Source organism: Hemitrygon akajei, chromosome 3 (assembly GCF_048418815.1).
Source record: "Hemitrygon akajei chromosome 3, sHemAka1.3, whole genome shotgun sequence".
Taxonomy (NCBI): Eukaryota; Metazoa; Chordata; class Chondrichthyes; order Myliobatiformes; family Dasyatidae; genus Hemitrygon; species Hemitrygon akajei.
This window is the reverse complement of record NC_133126.1, coordinates 178,447,243-178,470,049: the sequence shown is the minus strand read 5'-3', so window position 1 is coordinate 178,470,049 and position 22,807 is coordinate 178,447,243. Positions and strand designations below refer to the sequence as shown.

The 22,807-nt window shown below is 43.0% G+C and overlaps 1 protein-coding gene across 12 annotated transcripts in view; it reads left to right on the top strand.

The window, feature by feature from the left end:
- Nucleotides 1–22,807, top strand: part of zbtb38 (zinc finger and BTB domain containing 38) — an 86,457-nt gene that overhangs the window by 4,755 nt on the left and 58,895 nt on the right. For 3 of the 12 annotated variants that reach the window (XM_073041465.1, XM_073041457.1, XM_073041462.1), the window contains exon 1: nucleotides 12,108–12,743. The exons of 2 other annotated variants lie outside the window; for them this stretch is intronic. Coding sequence is in view for 1 of the 10 variants with exons in the window: in XM_073041455.1 (XP_072897556.1) it covers nucleotides 12,834–12,896 (63 nt within the window). In the remaining 9 variants the exon portion in view is untranslated. Of the gene's footprint in view, nucleotides 1–6,466; nucleotides 6,563–12,103; nucleotides 12,744–12,786; nucleotides 12,897–13,189; nucleotides 13,561–22,807 lie in introns of those variants that run through there. 7 more of the 12 variants (XR_012098408.1, XM_073041460.1, XM_073041467.1 and 4 more) reach the window with 5 other exon arrangements.

Genomic DNA, 22,807 nt, shown 5'->3' with positions numbered 1-22,807 from the left:
CTAATCTCCAGCAGGTACAGGCTATAAGACATCAAACGTTCCTCGTGTTAACCTTTTCGTTCTCATGAACCTCCACTAGACTCCCTCCAATGCCAGCCCATCCTTTCTTAGATTTCTCCACAGTTAGAAAATAATCCACACCTTTTTTCTTTCTGCCAAAGTGCATGACCTTGCATCTCCCTATATTATGTTCCATCTTTTGCCCATTTCCCCCAATCTGTCTAAGTCCTCCTGCTGACACCATTCTTCCTCTACACAGCCTCATATCATCTGTAAATTTGGCCACAAGGCCATCAATTCCTTCATCCAAATTATTGACATATAATGTGAAGAGAAGTGGTCCCAACAGAGACTTATATAGAACATTACGACTCACTGGCAGCCAACCAGAAAAGGCCTCCTTTTATTTCCACTCTGCCTCCTGCCAGCCAGCAAATCTTTCCATGATAGTGTCTTTCCTGTAATGCCATGGGCTTTTATTTTGTTAAGCAGCCTCATGTGTGGCACCTTGTCAAAGGCCTTCTGAAAATCCAAATAAATAACATCCAGTGACTCCTTTGTCTACCCTACTTGTTATTTCTTCAAAGAAATCTAACAGATTTGTCAAGCAACATTTCCCCTTTAGAAAACCATGCTAACTTTGGCCTGTTTATCGTGTGCCTACAAGTACCCTGAAACCTCATCCAATATCCAATTTCTCCAATATTGGAGTCTTCCCAATTGGAAAGACTCCAATATCTTTCCAATCACTGAAGTCAGGCTGACTGGCCTGTAATTTCCTTCCTTCTGCCTCCCTCCCTTCTTAAAGAGTGGAGTGACATTTACAATTTTCCAATGCTCTGAAACCATCCCAGAATCTAGTGATTCTTGAAAGATCAATACTAATGCCTCCACAATTTCTTCAGATACCTCTTTCAGAACCCATCTGGTTCAGGTGATTTCTACTTTCAGCCTCTTCAACTTCCTAAGCATCTTCTTAGCCAGACACTCTTGCATTATTTCTGCTTGTGTCTTCCACAGTGAGAACTGACTCAAAATGCTTATTTATTTTGTCTGCCATTTCTTTGTCCACCATTACTACCTCTCCAATGTCATTTTCCTGTGGTCCAGTCTCCACCCTCATCTCTCTTTTACTCTTTATCTATCTGAAAAAACTTTTTGTATTGCCTTTAATATTATAAGCTAGCTTCCCTTCATATTTTATCTTCTATTGGTTTTTAAATGTTTCCCAATTTTCTACCTTCCCATTATTTTTTTGCTATATAACGTGCCCTTTACTTTGCCTTTATGATGTTTTTAACTTCCTTTATGAGCCATAATTATTTCAGCCTCCCTTTAGAATATGTCTTCATCTTTGTGATGTGTCTTTCCTGCACCTTCTGAAATTTCCTAACCATTGTTGTTCTGTCAGCATTCCTGCTGGTGTCCCTTTCTAATCAATATTGGCCAGCTCTTTCCTCACGCCTCAGTAATTCCCTTTAATCTGCTGTGCCTGTAATTCTTATATATCTGACTTCTGCTCTCCTTCTCAAACCGTAAAGTCAATTCTATCATATTATGACTACTGCCTCCTAAGGGTTCCTTTACCTTAAGCTTCCTAATTAAATCAGCACCATTGCACAATACCCAGTTCCAGACTTTCTGTTCCCCTGGTGAACTCAGCCACAAGCTGCTCTAAAAAGCCATCTCGTAGGCATTCTATAAATTCCCTCTCAGGATACAACACCAGCTTGATTTCCTCAATCTACCTACATATTGAAATCCCCCATAACTATTGCAACATTGCCCTTTTCACATGTTTTTTCTATCTGTCATTGTAATTTGTAGGCCTCATCTTGGTTACTGTTCGGATGCCTGTATATAACTCCCATCAGGGTCTTTTTACCCTTGTAGTTTCTTAACTCTGTCCACAAGGATCCTACATCTTCTGATTCAGTATCACCTCTTTCGAAGGATTTGATTTCATTTTTTACCAACAGAACCACCCCACCCTCTCCACCTATTTGCCTGTCCTTTTGATACAGTTTTTGTTCTTGGATACTGAGCTTCAAACTATGATCTTCTTTCAGCCAAGACTCAGAGATGCCCACAACATCATAGCTGTCGATCTCCAACTGATCATCTTACCTCATTCTGTATACTGCGTGGACTCAGATATACCACCTTCAGTCCTGTATCTATCACCCTTTTTTACTTTAGCTCCTTGTTATATTTCAGCTTATCCTACTGTTCTTTCACCAGCCTGTCCGTCCTCACAGCCTCACTATCGGTGTATCTACTTGTACACCAACCGCCCCATTCTCAACCCTATCACTCCAGTTCCTATCCCACTGCCAAATTAGTTTAAACCCTCCCCAACTGTTCTAGCAAACCTGGCCACAAGGACGTTGGTCCCCTTAGGGTTCAGATGTAACCTGTCCTTTTGGTACAGGTCGTACTTTCCACAGAAGAGATCCCAATGATCCATAAATCTGAACCCCTGCCCCCTGCACCAGTTCCTCAGCCACGCATTCATCTGCCAAATCATCCTATTCTTGCCCTCACTGGCACAGGCAACAATCCGGAGACTACTCTTGAGGCCCTGCTTTTCAGCTTTCTGCCTAACACCCTATATTCTCATCAGGACCTCTTCCCTTTTCCTTCGCAATATTCGCCACGACTTCTGTCTGTTCATCCTCCTCCTTTAGAATGCTGGGGCCCCGATCTGAGACATCCTTGACCTTGGCTCCTGGGAGGCAACGTACTATCTGGGTGTCTCTTTCATACCCACAGTACCTGCTTTCTGCTCCTCTAATTATGGAATCCCCCATCACTACTACACTCCTTTTCTCCCCCTCTCACTTCTGAGCCACAGAGCAAGACTGGTCGTTAGGGTTTCCCCAGGTAGGTTCCCCCCCCCCCCCCCAAACAGTGTCCAAAGCAATATACTTAGTAGTCAGGGGAATGTCCACAGGGGTGCTCTGCACCAGCTGCCTATTCCATCTCCCCCTCCTGACAGTCACCCAGGTCCCTGCCTCCTGCAACCTGGATGTGACTACCTCACTGTAGCTCCCATCTGTTACCTCCTGATCTTCCCATATGAGCGGAAGTTCATCAAAGTGCAGCTCCAGTTCCTTAACGTGTTCACTGTGAGCTGCAGTTTGATGCATTTCGTGCAGTTGTCAGGAAGCTGGAAGTCTCCCAAATTTCCCCACATCTCACACAAGCTACATACCACCTTCCATTGTCAGCTCACCAGCTAAGTACTAACAGGAATAAAAAGCTTACCAGAAACCTTCTTACTTGCATTGAACTTCCACCTGTTCTTGCCCAAGCCTGTCCTCCTCTAGGCCTGTTGAGCCAAAGCTGCCCCAACAATGGCCACTCTCCTTTCTTTTTATTCACCTTGTGCTGATTGCCACCCACCGAGAGGAAAGCCAGAAGCGCACAAACTCTTTTTAAACCTCACGCTGCATTGTTAATGAACAGCCTCTCACGCCCACCGAAAAGAAGCTGACAGCTCCCGTGCTTTTCCTGAACCTCGCGCTGCGTCACCAACGAATGACCTCTTACGCTGATTTCAACTCCGCTTATATAAAAAAAATTGTCCATTTCAGATCAAGATGAGTAGGGTTTGTTTCTCTTGGGGGGTGTGAAATTTTACCTTCCAGGCCACGCTCTCTTCCAACTGCGACTATCAGGGTCAGGAGCTTTGGGTCCCACACAACCAGGTTCAGGAACAGTTATTACCCTTCAGCTATCAGGCTCCTGGACTGGTGTGGATAACTTTACTCACCTCAGCACAGAAATGATTCAGTAACCTATGAACTCAATTTCAAGGATTAATGTTCTTAGTTTTGTCTGTCCGTCCATTTACACAGTTTTGTCTTTTGCACATGGTTATTTTTCAATCTTTAGATAGATAGATAGATAGATAGATACTTTATTCATCCCCATGGGGAAATTCAACTTTTTTTCCAATGTCCCATACACTTGTTGTAGCAAAACTAATTACATACAATACTTAACTCAGTAAAAAAATATGATATGCATCTAAATCACCGTCTCAAAAAGCATTAATAATAGCTTTTAAAAAGTTCTTAAGTCCTGGCGGTAGAATTGTAAAGCCTAATGGCATTGGGGAGTATTGACCTCTTCATCCTGTCTGAGGAGCATTGCATCGATAGTAACCTGTCACTGAAACTGCTTCTCTGTCTCTGGATGGTGCTATGTAGAGGATGTTCAGAGTTATCCATAATTGACCGTAGCCTACTCAGCGCCCTTCGCTCAGCTACCGATGTTAAACTCTCCAGTACTTTGCCCACGACAGAGCCCGCCTTCCTTACCAGCTTATTAAGACGTGAGGCGTCCCTCTTCTTAATGCTTCCTCCCCAACACGCCACCACAAAGAAGAGGGCGCTCTCCACAACTGACCTATAGAACATCTTCAGCATCTCACTACAGACATTGAATGACGCCAACCTTCTTAGGAAGTACATTCGACTCTGTGCCTTCCTGCACAAGGCATCTGTGTTGGCAGTCCAGTCAAGCTTCTCGTCTAACTGTACTCCCAGATACTTGTAGGTCTTAACCTATGTTTAGATTTTCATTGATTCCATTGCATATCTTTGTTCTATTGTGAATGCCTGCAAGAAATGGAATCTCACGTGGTAAATGGTGACATATGCGTACTTTGATAATAAATTTACTTCGAAGCTTTTGAATTTTGAACCTGAGGGACCAAAGCATCGGACGGATTCAAGGCCAAGATGGACAGATGGGGGAGTCTGTGTTGCAGGAAATGGTGAAGCTGAGGCCAAGATCGAGAGCAGCAACTGCAGAATCGGAAGTCAGAGCTGGCTCCAGAGTTCCCGTGGCCTACTCCTGCTGAGGGGCAAGTTGATCATTCCTATCCCAGACTGCCAAGTGCAAGTTGGAGCAGTGCATCCCGCTTCAGCTCAGAGCGTGAGAATTCTGCTCCTTGTAGTTTCTCCTTTCAAAGTAGCAACTGGTTATCAGGGAACTAAGTGTTCGGCTCTCTAATAGTCATGCATTGGCATACCAGTTCTCAGAGGTGCACTAAGCGGAAGTGGGAGGAGAGAGAGAGAGAGAGACACACACACACACACCACCTCCCTACCCCTCTTGGAGCAAAAGGTCTGCTTGATCCAACACTGTGTGACATTTTGTATGCTAAAAATCAAAAAAAAGTTCAGGACAATTCAAACAAATCCATATTTACAATGCTTCCTTTGAAGTTCATGTAACAATTTCAAACGCCTGGTTCTTCCCACCTCGCTGATCACACCGATATTACAGACCCCAAATACACACGAGTAAGAAACTTAAATCAGCATTGTCTGTTCTTCCTTTGTATGTGGTTCACAATTCTTGGGAACCCATTGTTCAGAGCTGCAGTTTAGATTTAATTGACGGTAAATATCCGAATTTGAAGGCCAGTGGCTGAAGTCCAGTTAAAGTTATTTGCTGCGGGTGCTGACCCCAAAAATCTCTCTAACAACGGTCAAGAGAGCTGCACAGGCATAACCTCACAAGTAGGCTTTGTACAAACTTATCAGAAATGAGAATATTTCAAAAGTCCTCAGTATGGAGACCCCATGCAGCCACGGAGCTTGTTTGTGCTACTGACACTAGCTGATATAACCATTAAAGCAACCAATGGTAAGGCACTCTTTATCAGAGATCATTAGAGCAGACACAATGTGCTGCCTTGCTGCTGAAATGTTGCTCTGCTTTCATTGGCTAATATTTTATTCCTTTCAACATTGGTTTCTGTTCACGAATTATAACTGTCAGCAGACAATTGGTTTTGAGTTTGAGTCCAGTTAGTTTGAGTCAAGCAAAACTGAATATCTGAATTTTGCAACACACACAAACTGCTAGAGGAAATCAGAAGGTCAGGCAGCATCTACAGAGGGAAACAATCAATTGCTGTTTGGGGCTAAGACCCTTCTTCAAGACTGTATCTGCAGATGCTGGAAACCTTGTTGTTCGTGGAGTAATATAACAGGAAAATCAGCCCTTCAGCTCAACTTGTCCACGCCGAGCATGTTGCCCAGCAAGATGGACCCATTTGGCTGCATTTGTCCCACCTCCCTCTGATCCAAATGTCTTTTAAATGTTGAGAATAACTTGAGCTGTCAAGAGTGTTTGTCTTTGTTTGTTACAAAGTAAACAATACTGCAAGAGGATTAACTTTTGTCGTGACCTCTGCATCTGTTAATAAGTGCAAAAGTCAAACCACATTTTCTAGCAATTTTGGTGCTGCAACCCAATTTCTTCATTTGAATAGGCAAAGGTGGACCTCTTAGTGACGTCACCTAGGTCTGTTTACACCTAAAGGCAGCAATGTCTCAGTAGCATTAGGTTTGCATTGAAAGGAAATACAAGTGCAGAGAGACGAGCTTTCATTTGCATAATGTTTACAGCTCCTGCTCCCCGAGCTGGCATAGAGAGAATGTTTGTGTGCAACCTCTCTCGAATGCAAAGGCTTTTTTACTGAGAGCTTTTCCCTCTGTGTTGTGCCCACATTTCCCAAGCGTGACGTGGCAACAGGACTGAGGTAGGTCGAGCTCTTTGCTGCAGGGTGTGTGCTTTAATTCTAAGATATGAGGTGACTCATTGCTCCTGCCCTGGCTCCAGTTCACATTCCGCTCAATAAATAATTAATGTTATTGTATATGAAATGAATGCTCGTGTAAAACTATTTACTCTATTGAAAGCAGCTCGGCTATGGCAGCTTAATGCTCCTCACTAAACCTCTGTAACGGGAGCCACAACATTCCACATCATCGTTAATATCCCATCTGACTCACAATGTCCTTCAGAAAATGAAAGCGGCCTTCCTTATCCCACTTAGGTGGACATGTGACTCCAGTGCCACCGGCATTGACACTAAACACCCTCTTCAGTTCAGGGTCGTAGAACGCCTCAGCGCAGAATCAGGCCCTTTGGCCCATCTAGTCCTTGCCCAACTGCATTCTGCCTCGTCCTGTTGACCCGCACATGGATAATAATTCTCTATCCCCCTCCCATCCATGTACTTAGCCAAAGTTCTCTTAAATGCTGAAACTGAACCCACATCCACCACTTCCACTGGCAGCTTGTTCCACCCCCGGTGAATAAGTTCCCGCCCTGCCCCCTCCCCCGCCGGTATCCCTTGAATATTTCAACATTTGCCCTTTACCTTTGACCTCTGGTGCTAATTTCACCCAAACTCAGTGGAAAAAGCCTGCTTGCATTTACTGGTTTGCACCCTCGCGCAGAATGTGGCAGGGCACGTGTGGTGAACTACATATACCTGTCTGGACACGCCCCCTGCTGATTGCTCCTGTGGCTCCTCCCACAGACCCCTGTATAAAGGCGATTGGAGGCACTGCTCCTCCCTCAGTCTCCAGGATGTAGTATGGTGGTCAACCACTGCTTGTTCCTTCTTCCAGTCAATAAAAGCCGATATCTCGCCTTTACATCTCAGAGAGAGTTATTGATGGTGCATCAGCATGATGGGAAACTTCATATGAATTCTGGGAGAAGGAGCCACCATTACACGGACACTCTAATCTGGTACAAAGAGGAATTGGAACTCCAGGGAGGCTCAGGTCACTAAATTAAGGATGGAAAGGGGGAGAATAGGACAGATGTGTCCTGCTTAGTCAGCCCTAGAATGAATGACTTCAGTCATGAGGATCCAGGGCAGGGATCAACAAATCTTCCAGAAGTTGGGACCACGCTGCGTTTGGAACATAGAGAAAATTCCAACCCCTATTAGAGTGAGTCCAGCCAGTTCACTTTTCATGGGTAGTCTTTGATTTTGTAACTTAGGTTCATGAATGATAAGTTAGAGTGCTGACAGTTATTGGGAATGAATATATGCTCCAGTTCTCCTGTGTTTTAGGAATCCAAAGAGACTGTACCTCACAAAAGAAACACAATCCACTAACATGCACAAAATGCTAGAGGAAGTCAGCAGGTCAGACTGCACCCACGGAAAGGAACAAACAGTCGACGCTTCAGGCCGAGACTTCTTTGGTTCTGGAAAGGGAGGGGGAAGTGGTCTATTAGCATTGCCAGGCCTAGAAAACCAGGCGTTGAAGGATTACCTTCATTATACTAAATTACAAAATCAATTACTACCCACAAAAGGTGAACTGGCTGGACTCACTGTGACAGGGGTTGGAATCTCTGGCAGTATGACCAACCTTCTGAGAGCAGAGTGAACTGAGAGATAAAATGGAGGGCTTAGATATAATTGTTAAAGACCTCTTGGTAGAGGGGTTAAAAAATATATTACTTTTAAATGAATCAGTAGAGTGACTGGAGGGAAAATGAAAGCAGAGTGTGCAGGGAAGGCTGGAATCCCCTGACTGAAGGACCGGGAATAAAAGCAGAGCCGTAGACCAACATAGATATGATGGACAGAATCACATCCTTTGGGTCATGAATTGTCTGTGACTCTAATGTTGAAGCCCTGGTTTTGGTGAAAGGCCTGTTCTTTATGTTTGCACACTGAATGACAGGACAACATGAATGCTGGTGAATAATGATTAGAGGCCTGTCCTAAAGATCCAGGGATATTGGTTAGATACCGGCTGGGAAATTCAATTTCAAGTAATTTAATATGGAATTATAAAGTCTTATCAGCAATAGTGACCATAAAAGTACCAGATTGTCATGAAAACCCAGTTGTTTCTCAGCATTACAATCATTTTTGCAGGATAAAGGAAGCCTAAAACTAGGGGGCATAGATTTAAAATGAGAGGAGCATGCATTTAAAAGGAACCCAAAAGGTAAGCATTTTCACATAGGGTGATGGGCACGTGGAGCGAGCACCAGTTGAAGTAGCAGAGGTGGGTATAAATACAATCTTTAAAAGGAATTTGCACAGGTACTTGGATAAGAAAGGTATAAAGCAGGGGTTCCCAACCTTTTTTAAGCAATGGACCTTTACCCTTAACCGAGGGGTCAGTGGACCCCAGGGTGGGAACCCCTGGTACAGAGGGATGTGGGCCAATGCAGGGAAATGGAACTAGATTGGCAAGGTAACTTGTTGGCATAACTGAATTAAGCCAAAGGGCCCATCTCCATTCTGCATAACTCTAAAACTCGTGTCCTTCAGCCATCCTTGCCTAGTTTGACTGCACATTCAGCAATCAATCGACTCATAACTGTTTCTTCCATCCAGGAGGACAATAAAATTTGGCTTCAACAGCCCACCATGTGGCTCTTGTTGCTTTTCTTGTGAAAACAGTTCCTTCAGCTTCATAATTTGAACATCAGTAATGAAGGCAATAATGCTGTGTGGAGTCATTCTAATGCAAATGCTCAAGGCAGGCCTAATTCAAATGGCAAAACGTCTTAGTTCAGAAAGGAACTGGGCCTGTGCATGGTCCTCAGACCAACGAGCATTACATTTTCATCATAGTGTTTACCACGGTTGCCTGAAGAGTGACTTGGTCAGTCCTTACAAACAAGTGTAAACCTGTAGAAGCTGGAAGTCCAAGCAACACACACAAATTGCTGGAGGAACTCAGCAGGCCAGGGAGCATCTATGGACAAAATTATAGTCAATGTTTCAGGCAGAGACCCTTCATCAGGACAGGATTTTTTTAAAAAGATGAGTAGATTTAAAGGGTGGAGAAGGGGAGAGAAAAACTCAAGGTGATAGGTGAAACCGGGAGGGGGAGGGATAAAGTGAAGAGCTGGGAAGTTGTTTGGAGAAAGAGATACAGGGCTGGAGAAAGGGGAGTCTGATAGGAAAGTACAGAAAGAAAAGGGGGTGGGGAGCACCAGAAGGAGGTGATGGGTGGGCAAGGAGATAAGGTGAGAGAGGGAAAAGGGGATGGGGAATGGTGGGGGTGGGGGGGATTACCGGAAGTTCGAGAAATCGATGTTCATGCCATCATGTTGGAGGCTACCCAGACAGAATATAAGGTGTTGCTCCTCCAACATGAGTGTGGCTTCATTGCAACAGTAGAGAAGGCCGTGGACTGATGAGGCCAGTCTGAACAGGTTTTGACCAGGAGCCTGTCAATCAAATGAGGAATATTTGCCAGATGAGTGCTTTTGGCCTATGACATTGAAGGCTTCTTGATTACTATCAGTCAGTTTATTGAACAAATGATATTGAAGTTATGGACTTGTGGCTCAAATGAAGTTTATCCATTTTCTGGCCATTCAACCAACCTAACATCCTGTCATAATATCCCAACCTTTTCTGGCAAAATTATCACATGATAAAGACTTTTATGCGTATTACTCTGCATTCGCCATTCTTGCAGCTGTGAGCAATGGACGTGGTACTGAAAGCAGTAGTATGCACCCAGATAGGGCAGCATAGTGGTTTGCAGTACACTATTGCTGGGTCAGTAGCAGCTGCCCGGCCTCATCAACGGCCAGGGGCCATGGTGTTAGTGGTAGCAGAGGAGGCTTATTAAGTTAGGATTATTATTCTGTCAGGATAGCCTCCAACCTGATAGCATGAACATTGATTTCTCTAAATTGCTGAAATTTCTCTGCACTCCCTCCTTTTCTCTTTTTCCACCCTTCATTCTAGTAACCCTCTCACCCCTTCTCAACTGTCCATCACCTCCCTTCCTTTCTTCCAGGGTCCACAGTTCTCACCTAATACATTCTTTCTGCAGCCTTTTACCTCTTCCACTTATTGTCTCCCAGCTTCTCACTCCGTCACCCCTTCCCCACCCACCGTTCCCCTCAACTATCACCTCCCAGATTTGTACACATTACACTCACCCCCCCCCCCCCACCCATCTCATTCTGTCCCCTTCCTTTCCGGTCCTTGTGAAGGGTCTCAGCCTGAAATGGTGACTGTATGTTTCCCTACACCAGTGCTGCTGAGATCCTCCAGCACTTTGTGTTTGCGGATCAGGTTTATTATCTCTGACATGTATCATGAAATGTTATTGTTCTGTAGCAGCAGTACAGTGCAAGGTGTAAAGGATTACTGTAAGTTACAATAAGAGGACAAACATTTCCAAAGAAGAACAGTGCAGTAGTTTTCAAGAACCGTTCTGAAATCTGACCAGAATGCGGATGGGAAGAAGCTGTTGAGGGTGAGTATCTTGGCTCCTGTGCCTCGTCCCTGATGATAGTAATGAGAAGGGGGCATGTCCTGGATGGTGAGGGTCCTTAATGATGGATGCCTCCTTTGTGAGGCACCTCTCCAAGAAGATGTCCTCGATGCAGGGAGGGTTGTGCTCACGTTGAGCCTCTTTCAGCCCTGTGTTTTGCAGCCTCCTTACTGCTAGGAAGTGAATTGGGGACACCCTCAAAGTCATCATCGTATGTGCCCTGTTGTATGACATGGGCGATCGTGGTCTTCCTTCTGTTGACCATGATCGTTCCAGGCAAACTTTTCCACAGAAGTAGTTTGCCGCTGCTGCCTTCTGAGCGGCGTCATCACAAGACGTGTGACCCCAGCCTTTGTAAACACTCTTCAGAGATGGTCTGCCGGGCGTCAGTGGTCGCATAACCAGCTCTTGTGATAAGCACCAGCTGCTCATACGACTGTCTACCTTCTCCCGTGGCTTCACGTGATCCTAAGCAGGTGCTACACCTTGCCCACGGCGACCTCCAGGCTAATACACAGAAGGAGTGCCTTTCACCTCCTGTGGTAGAGGTATATCTCGACCCCACCACCCTATCCTCGGAAGTATCAGTAATAAAAATTCAACTTTCTGTTCAGCGAGGCCTTCTTGAAGGTCGTTACTGTGCTACAATCCTGACAATGCACAGTTAATTAAATGCTGAGTTGTGTAGCTGCAGGCTTCGATGTTCGCCTGAGCTTTCCTCCTCGGGAGGGTAGAAATGAGGGGACCCCACTGGAGATCACAGCTGTAATAATGTGCCATTTAGAAACTGGCTTAACGCATAGTTTGCCATTTTTTTTTTGACTCGCTTGTTTGATGTTTAAACATACCGTGGCTATTTAGGTCATGATATTTTATGTTCTTTGTTTTTCATTGCATATTAATTAATTTCCTGCTCAGGAGACTTGGTTGCAAAGCAACCCTCATGACGTGAGCTGATATTTTCAGTTTGCATTTGAACGCTTTCAGAAATTAAATTGAAAGTATCTAGTCATTTAAGAAAAATTGAAGGATGTGGAATTTCGCAATGCATCCTACTGTTGTGTATACATCGCTAGCCTGGAGATATTTATAATGCAATTATTTCCGTATTAAATATATTCCATAAACACCAATGACTATTCATGTGACTTGAGACTCTGTCTCTGTGGTTGCTGGTGCAGAAATGGAGCGATTAATTACAGCTTTGGAGCAGAGAAATCGAAGGGCTGAAGGCTTTTAAATTTTTATGCTTTCGAAGGGGAATCTAACCGTTCAAACATTTACTTAACGATTCCATGTGAGATACAAGATCCGTCTTAAATTACATTTTGATGAGCGCTACCTAGAATCGCCCGGCTCTGTCAAATACTTCCACCTAATGGTGATACTCTCTGTATCCTTTGCACCGCATCTGCACTGAAGTACTGGGCTTCTCGAACCGAGCTGTTCAGCAGGCTGACTGGACAGAAAGCTGGCTATTTCAACCATTTGATGTGTCTGCTTCCCCATCACTAAAGAATTTGGTTGTGCTGCCTTTTTATTTCTCATCTGGTGATCGGGCTCGTCTTGCATCATCAGTGCTTGACAACAGTGCTGTACTGTGGCCTCCTATCCATTTGAACCAGCACCATGTAGTTGACAGCTACTGAATTTAAGGTGAGCTGCCCCTCCCCCTCCCTTAGCTATGGTGTAGTGTACAGCAGAACTAAGCTTACTCCTGCAAGCCAAAAATGGCAGGCAGGTTTAATGCTGGTTCTTTTCTTAGCATGCCATGTATTGATTACTGTGTTCGATGGCTTGTGCTTAAATGTGAGTATGTACATACTGTGCATATGTTGCCTTGTCAGCTTGAGAATAGTTGGGACGGTATTACAATATAGAACAGATAATCCTTCATTTTCAAAAAAATAGCTTCATATAGCTTGAAGTAATGCATTACTGAAATACCATTTAAGTACCTTTTTTTATGTGAAGCTGTTTGCATGCAGCGTTTTTAAAAAAAAAAAATAATAATTTCTTGCTTTGTGATACCAAATTGGTCCTGTACGGTAAGCTCCGTCCAAATGCCTTTTCTTTTGGTGTTTACCAGAATTCTGATCTGAATTTCTAGGTTTCAGATATCCAGGTTTATAATACAGTTGGCCGATGCAACATATCTATTTTTAGCTGTGAAGTCGTGCACATTGTGTACCAGCGTTTCGTATGCTTCTGACTGGTAATTTTGACAGTGAGTTGATTCTCACCTAGTGTGACAAGTGGCCTTTGCAGTGGTCAGCTTCAGGCTTTGAGCTCTGGGAGGAATGATCTTTGCGCGACAGCTTTCATAGATTTGCAGATGGGGTATTTTTTTTTGCTGAGCAGTCTTGTTGATGAGCAGAATTTTCAGGAACATCGTTTCTTCGAGAAGTAGCACAAGAGCGATGACAGCTTCATGAGAATTGGACCGTTTTGATTTTTCCCCCTCAAAAAAAAGGTAATTAAGAGAGTTGTTGCTTGGTCTCTTTTGTTTTGCATAAAAATCTCAAAAATATTTTTATTATATTTTGTTTGTCTTTTTTCAATCTCCTCGCATGCAGATTTTAGCGCACAATCATTTCCTATTTGATATTTCTGTAAGACTGGGAAAATTTTTTAAAAATCTTTTCGCGATGTCCTTGGTTAAGGATGTTTATCAGACAAGTTTGACTGCTAGTCAAAATTTGCAGTTTTTCTTCCTAAACTGAGGAATGTGAGGGGAGGGTACATCCCCCTCGACTGTAGCAGCAAACTATAATACCTAATAGCACTGAGGTTTAGTTTGAATGCAAATGGTTTTGCATCTTAAAATCTTTATCACAAATCTTTTTAAGTGTACTTCTTTTTAAAATCTCAGGGCTGTGTTTGAAGAAATAGAATAAGAGAAATATATCTTGGAAACAGCAGATTTTCATTTCTGTACAAAGCATGAGTTGCTCAATCTTCTCTGAAAATAATGCTTTATAGAAATTGTTTCTCTTCCAAATTATAAACCCCTTCAGTGAGTACTGCCATTCACTTAATTCTGAAGATCACAGCCCTGTGTTTAATAGAAAGTTCATGTTCATCATTGTGTGCTTATTTTAGTATTTTAGGTTCTGTTTTATTTCCAATTGGCCTGGTGTTCCTCAATCATTCTGCTCTAGGGAGAGGAGATGGACGTTATAATGGAAATTGCTGTGCAAGTGATTGTCAGCGGGACATATCCCATTCTGTGATTTGGTTTCTAACCTGTATACCTGCAAAATGAAGGGCTCGTGGAATCAATTGCCTGAGAATTAATTAGTGCAAAATCCGAAAATACAATATGCTTCCCAATAACTACTGCATAACAACATGTTTCCTTGACAACCGCATCCTGTTAGCATGAAAAGCAACAACAAAAAAAACAGCATTGGTTCCCCAAGCTCGTTTTTTTTTCCCTCTTCATCTGCATATCTTTATCATCACCTATCTTCATATCCTGACTCTCTTCAGGCTGTCACATTTACACTTGGTTTAGGTTTGACCTTGCAACGAGAAAACTGTAAACTGGTATCAATTCTGGGTGAAATCAAGGGATTAATGATGGAAGGGTCTTCATTTTACCTCAGTTGAGTTTAAACTTCAGAGGAAATGATTTTTCCCCTCTTTTTGTCTGCTATTAAGCGCTTAATCCAATATAAATGAAAAGAGAAGTGAACACCTTTTTAATTTTACACTTTAAATTATTTTCTTCTGCTTTTAAGTGCACAGTGTTTGTTGGCATCCAAAGCAATTAGTGTTCTACAATTGATCTGCCGAGCAAGCTGACTACAGTCTAATTAAAAATCCTAAATGTTTGTAAAGGCAGTGGAATAGAGGGTGATAATAATGTAATGTGCTGAACTAGGTTGCAAATGTTCAAGTGTTAAAGAATTTACTGTTCCTTTTTGTGCCAAAAATTAAAATCTATGCACGGGTCAAACGCGCAAGGTTAACAATGGCATTGTAGTCTCTATCTGATTTTAGAAGGTTCGAGTGGGGAAAAAATAACTACACGTTATGATCTTAAAAACAACATTAAATACTTCACCTTTTTGATTAGGGCACAATTTACTGATGTGGAAATTGTCCGTTGGAGAAATCCAGGATTGCTGCTCAGTGGTATTACTACTGTGAGCTGATGTGCTTTCATCAGCAGCCATTTTACAGGAGCTGATCGCATATTGTTTCCCTGCAGTCGGTTTCAAAATGGCTGTTTGCTGCTGTGGTTATGTTCACAGCCTTGCAGCACAGCATTGTGATGACCTGGATAGCGATGGGTGCCGCTCACTGCACTTGGGGACAGGCAACATACACCAGAGCACTCCAGTGATAGACAGAGCAATTTTGTTTCGAGCTCCAGTAATTATATCATGATTCATGCCATAACAGCCTTGAAGCATAGTATATTGCTTTGAAATTGCACATTACGTTCAAATTATTTTAAATAGTTTGCTTCAAAGGCGATAAAATGTTCACAGATCATAGCCACGAAGATGGCGTGGCCCAAGTACTCTCACACATAGCAAAATATTTAACCTCTCGAGCAGTAAACACACTGATAATTTCAGTCATGGTGTAACATAGTCCTACTTCGAATCAGATACAAAGGAAAAGCTGATTAGGTTACATGCTGCCTATCATTTTAGTAGCTGACTGATCGCTTAATTTTAGGAACTAATCTAGATAGCATTTATTTTAAATGACCTCGCTGCCGTTTCTTACCCATGACATTTGACAGCAAAAAGATTTGAAACTAAAATGAGCTGTGGTACAATCTGTAGGTTTGGGTGGTGGGGGGAAGTGCAGGGCACGTAAGCAAAGAAAGCAAAAGATAATGGCATTGAATAAAGAGTTCATCAGCAGACATCTTTTGAAGCCTTCGCTTACAAACGCAGATAAAGTAGACCCTGTTGGAATTGCTGAGTTAATACTTCTGCAGCTTGTGATGTGCATCTAGGTTGTGACTGTGGTATTGCAATGTTGTATTCAGCAGAAGCCACGCTTCTGTCTGCGACTCATTTAGCACATTTTTTTTCAACAGAATTTAGACCGCAATGTGCATTAATACAAAGTTATATTCAGCCTCTTGTGGTTAGACCTGTGTACACAGAGGCTCCTCCTATCGGCGCGAAGGACAGGGATGTTCCTTATTTTTCTGGTTTAGATTTATTGTGAACTCTTCCACAGCACTGAAATATGAATCTCAGTTTACATTACAAAAATTATAGTTGACTTCAAAGATGTACCAATTGTATTTTTAGGGCAATTTCTCTCTCCACTAATCCTTCATGCCACACACAGATTCAAACTGAGGGGGCTGGTGGGGTGACCTCTTCTTTGACCTCCAACTGTATGGGTCTCAACCCTCCAATGGGAGGCCTATTTAGCAGCAGATTAGTCCTTAACTCCGTCCATAAATAGGTGTTATTCCCTACTGCGGCAGACCGTTGGGAGCTTGGCAGGGAAAAGGGTCCAGGGGTTCATATGCTCAATGTAACGCTGCTTTATTGTGCCTCTGCTGCCTTAAGTAAAACAATTTAACATAAGAACGCACACCATAAATGTGTGATTTCTGAGCTTTAACAGCATCAACAACTACATTAACAGGGCCACACTTCATAATTTTACACCAATAAGTCGACGCAATTTAAATGTAGCTCATCTGAGAAACCTCCATCTCTTGCTTTGTGATTAGCAGTTCAGAGAGAGATCTTGAAGGCCATTTTATGGAGTAATTAGTCAGCAAAAATCTAGTTATTTCAATGCTTAACCTTCCACTCCTTTCTTCTTCTTCATTTTTCTGATTTACTCTCAAAAAAGAGCAACAACAAAGGATGCTATTTACAAAATTTGTGTGTGTTTGGTGGGGGAGAGCTTTATGCTAGTGAAGAGACGAGTATCTATTCATTTAGAACATTTCACTGTCTGGTCACTTTTTGCTGTGACTGTCAATAGAAAAAATATCTGAATTTGTGTATCGTTGTTTTGTCACATAAAGTGGGTAATCGTCTATAAAATTTGTCTGTCAAATCTGAATCCGCTCTTGATCTATTGTCTCTGATCCATGTTCTGAGATACGGTTCCCTTGGCTGAGGGGTGGGAGATAAAGACAGGATCATTTTAGTTTGGATTGATGGTGCAAAATTATTTGAATTTGATAAGTTAACACGAATAGGGTGAAGACATTAAAGCTGGACAACACAAAACAGCAGAAATTTATTTAAAATATCAAATATTGACATGAATTTAGCTCAAATGAAACTTACCAATTTTCTTCTTCTAAATGTTTATTATATATATATATAATATATACAGCACAGTAACAGGCCCTCCGGGCCCAATGAGCCCACACTGTCCAATTACACCCATGTGACCAATTAACTTACTAAGCTGTACATCTTTGAAAGGTGGGAGGAAACTGAAGCGTCCAGAGGAAACCCACGGAGCCATGGGGAGAACGTACAAACCCCTTACAGACAGCGGCAGGAATGGAACCTGTGTTGCTGGCGCTGTAAAGCAGTATGCTAACCGCAATGTTACCAAGTCGCCCCGAATGTTATATTGCACTGTGAGATGAGAATCAAACTTGAGGCAGTGAGGGTGAAGTAGGACAGTGAACATGTGGACAAGCAGCGAGGAACCCTTGGTGCGTGGGCTGCCATTTTAGCAGGTGGAAGTCAGACTCCTTGTCTCTTTGATCATGTTGCTTACATGTAGAAAGAACTATAAATGGGATTTGGATGTTGCAGTGCGTGGGTTGTAAAGTACTAATTTAAGGAATTGGTAAATTACATTTTGTTTGTATATACAAAATTGTTACTTGACAAATTAATGAGCTACCGATTGAGCATAATCTGTGTCAAAGATAACTGCATTATAAAATTTCAATTGTCTGATCTTAATATACATAATTAATTACTGCAGCTGCTTCATTAAGTAGCTGCTATACATCATGCTTTAAGTTAAAGAGCATGTACTATTATTAGATGTCCTTAATTAGAAAAATGTTTTGGCGTAAATGCAGTAAATGGGAAAATGTTATAAAACCAACGGGTTAATATTTGTAAGAGGTACAGGAAGGACAAACGTATCAAAGTTAACCCCATTTGCTGTTGAGAGCATGGAAGAAGGACAAAATTTGAAACCATTTACTAATGAAGGGCTTGGGGAATAATACTGGTTTCACCAACCCTGATCTTCCTGATGCTGGGAATTTTAACCTCTGCATTTGACGGACAAAATGCAAGCTTATTATAAAACAAGAGATTCTGCAGATGCTGGAAATCCAGAGCAACACACACAAAATGCTGGAGGAACTCAGCAGGTTAGGTAGCATTTATGGGGGGGAATTGGGGCAGCGCAGTGGCGTAGTGGTTAGCACAATGCTTCACAGTACAGGCATCCTGGGTTCAACTCCCGATGCTGCCTGTAAGGAGTCTGCACATTCTACCTGTGACCGCATGGGTTTCCTCCTGCAGTCCAAAGACGTACCGGTTGGTAGGTTAATTGGTCATTGTTACTTGACCAATGGTAAGGCTAGGGTTAAATCGGGGGTTGCCGTGTGGCATGGCTCACAGGGCCGGAACAACCTACTCCATGCTGTATCCCAAATAAATATTCAATGTTTTGGGCTGACGCTCATCATCAGGTCTGAAACAGAACAGGGGAAGAAGCCAGAATAAGGTGGGGGGAGGGGAAAGACTATAAGCTGGAAGGTGATAGATGTAGCCGGGTGGATGGTGGAGGGAGGATGAAGCTGGGATGTGATAGGTGGAAAAGGTAAAGGGCTGACGAAGGAATCTGACAGGAGAGGAGGGTGGATCATGGGAGAAAGAGGAGGAGGAGAGGCATCAAGGTGCTGTGATAAGCAAGAGAAGAGAAAAGGTAAGAGGGGAGACACAGTGGGCAGCAGAAGAAAGGGGGAGGGGGAAATTACTGGAAGTTGGAGAGATCTATGTTCATGCCATCAGGTTGGAGGCTACTCAGGCAGAATATGAGGTGTTGCTCCTCCAACCTGTATATGGTCTCATTGTGATGGCAGAGAAGGCCGTGAGCTGACGTGACCACAAACTTATCACGTTGTTAGGGAGGTTTCTCCGTGGCTTTGAAGAATTGCACTATTCAGAGGGAGACCATTCTGCCCACATTAGCCTTGCTGGTTCTTTGATAGTACTTCCCTCCCCCTTGATATTCAAAATCAAAATGCCTCTTTTTTTAAAAATCTATTTTGGATTTGGATTTTGTTCCGTGTCTAGTGTAGATGTTTGTTTCTGTTTTGCCTATCAGAATGTTCCATGCAGGAAGGATGATTTCTTAATCTTTCCCATTCCAATGGGATGTGTCTGGATTTCCTCCAATTGAAGCCTAATGTGAAGCTAATGAGTCTCTTCTGTGTTCCCATTAAAACTGAGCACCCAAAACTGAATATGGGGTTCTATAAGGCCTAACAAATATCTTTTAAACATTAATTATCATTAAATCTTTTGAACTCCCTGCTTCAGTTTATAAAATCCATCATTCCAAATTTTATCTTTACTAGCAGTAATCTAGATGTCCCAAAGTGACCTTGAAGTCAGCAAGAGATCCCAGGAGCTTTTATTCATTTGTATGGATATTGCTGGCATCCAAAGGCCCTCGTAACATTGAAGAAAATGGTGTTCTTCCTTGTTTGCTTTGAGAAGTAAGTGATAGCAATTGGGATTGCCTTTGAGTAATGATGAAGGATTTCCAAGTAAGGCTGCTGTGTGGCCAGGAGGGCCTGACCTGACATGGCTCCTTAGTTGTTGCTGTTCCTTTCCGCGCCTCGTGGCACTTCAGGCAGCAACTTTGCCTTTTCTTCAGCATTTGTCTGTTTTTTTCACAAGACTGAGTTGCTAGCTCAACGGCGGATGGAAAGTGTGCAAGGAGCCGGCTGGATTCAAACCCAGGACCACTCGCCTCACAGTCCAGCGCAGCTGCCACTACACCACCGGCCAGCAGTGGTCCCTTAGTGGGAGGGGTCATAACACGCGAGGAAGTTTGGGCAAGTTGTTATAGTGAATTATGTATCTGCCGTCCAGGACACAGAACGGATAGAGGGCTGAAAGGGTGGGCTGGGCAAGCAGGGACTATTGTGAGATATTTGGTCCTGGATGATATCCAGCTTCTGGACTGATATTGAAACTCTTAGGCATGTGAAGAGACTCAGAGATGATAGAAACCTTTAGTTTCAATCAGTTAAGTTACCTGACCTTTGATCAGCTCTTGAGATAAAAGAATTTCGAAGCAAACCTAGGAAATTTTGAATCAAGGGAAGTCTCGGTGGTGTGGTTGATGCCAACACGATTGACTCTGAAGGGAGGTAGTCAGACATTGCCAGCTCCTCAGTACTGCAGCTGCACCTTCTGCAGGCATGCACTATCCCTGGACTCACTGTGACAATAATAAACCAATTTTACCACACACAGCATGGTATCCCTAATTCTGAGATGTGTTTGGGGTGAAGGTCATTGAAGAGATACACTCAGCGGTCACTTTTTTAGCTACACCTGTATGCCTGCTTGTTAACTCAAATATCTAATCCGCCAACATTTGGCAGCAACTTAATGTATAAAAGCACGCAGACATGGCCAAGAGGTTCCGGTTTTTGTTCAGATGGGGGAAGAAATGTGATCTCAGTGACTTTGACAGTGGAATGATTGTTGGTGCCAGACGTGGTGGTTTGAGTGTATCCGAAGCTGCTGATCTCCTGGGATTTTCACGCACAACAGTCTCCCGAGTCTACCGCCAATGATGCAATGAACAAAAAATATCCCGCGAGCGGCAGTCCTGAAGGGGGTGAAAACGCCTTCTCAATGAGAGAGGTCAGAGGAGAATGATCAGCTTGCTTCAAGCTGACAGGAAGGCAACGGTAACTGAAATGATAACGCGTTACCACAGTGGTGTGCAGAAGAGCATCTCTGAATGCAAAACATGTCAAACATCGAAGCAGATGGACTACAGCAGAAAGAAGACCACAGACATACACTCAGCGGCCACTTTACTGAGTACAGGATATACCTAATAAAGTGGCCGCTAAGTATAGCTTTATTTGCCTGGGTCTGGGAAATAACCTTGTTGAACCGGTTCTTTCACAAAGGTGACCGGTGTTCAGTGTGGAATGATGCTGGCCTTTGAGCCACACACCACCCAGCACTCCCCCAATTTAATCTGTGCCTACTCTTGGGGCAATTTAGAATGACCAAGTCATCTACCAACATGTATGTCTTTGCACTGTGGGATGGGGCAAACCGGAGCACAAGGTCAGTGGTTAAAGTTAAAGTCTGTCCCGAGCCTTACAGGCTCACCAGGCCGGTGCTTATGTCGGTTTTCGAGGTGTGAAGCGACTGAGAGTACGAGACTCTTCCCCCCCCCCCCCCGATAGGACGCCAGTCTATTATGAGGTTAGCCCCCAGCATTTTGCCAGTACGTATAAACTCCTTGCATGGCCTGCAGAAATTGAACCCAGGTCACCTGTACTGTACAGCTTTGTGTTAACCACTATGCTACCGTGCCACTTTGAAACAATACAAAGAGTATTTGATTTTGAAATTACTAACACTAGCAAATACCAGGTTAATTTTGCTAGATTTCCACTGAACCATAATTTTATATGCTTTATGTTTTTACGTTGCCTGGTATGGCCAACAGTAGATTAAAACGTATCTAGAGTGAAAAGAGTATCAAGCAATGTCCTGAATTGGGGAACTGGAGATTGTAGCAAATGGGTGGAGGAGGTTGAATAATCTGGAATTTAGCTCACTTTAGAAATTAATTGAAATGATCAGCTCGTGTTCTGATATAAGCCAGAGTATGCAAAGCTGACTTTTCTACTCCAGTTCTGAGCAAGAGGTCACAACCATGGTTGTTCTTTGTCCACGTTATATTTTTATCCTGAAAAATGTGGATTTCAAGAATTGAATAAATTCTTGAATTCCTTTGGGATTCCAAAGTCTGAATAATAACCCCAGCCCTTGTGGGGGGGGGGGTGGAAATTCCAGTCACATCAGAATTGAATGTTTAATTGTGCCAATGCTTCTGCAAAAACACTACAATACACATAATTGTGGTGATTTACATGTCATTTTGTCGGTTCTGACTAAAAACCGAGAACAAAATTCCGTTTATTGTTTTACCAATAGTTGTTTTGACTTGTTAGAGCAGATAACTGTGCTAACATTGCCTGCAGGTTGCAGTGGGTAAAACTGCTTCCTTTTATAGCGTTAGCACTTTGCAGCTAATAAAGTACATTTTGAAGTGGAGTCACTGTGGCAATGTATTAAATTTGGCCTTTGGATTCTCACATCAATTGTTTTTAATTTTGTGAACATTCTGAGCCAAGGTTGCTAAATTGTTTGCGTGCTTCTGGGAGAGATTAGAAGCAGTAGTGAAAGGGTTAACTTCAGTTTTGGGCAAGTGGACTTTTCCCATGTCTCTGCCCCAAATGCGAGAGGCGTTGGCATTTCAGGATGCCCTACCCCTTCCCTTCCAACCCCTAATGCTGGCAAAAACCTTCACGCTGCATATTGCAGTCAGTAATCAGGACACTTGCTGATCGACAGCTCGCTTTTCAAAAAAAAAATTCAAGACAGGCAATTTATTTTGAGCGTTGCTCGTTCAATCACAAAAACCTTCTACGAGTAGTCAGTTCATCTGATTGCACCTGCTCAACTGTCTTGTGA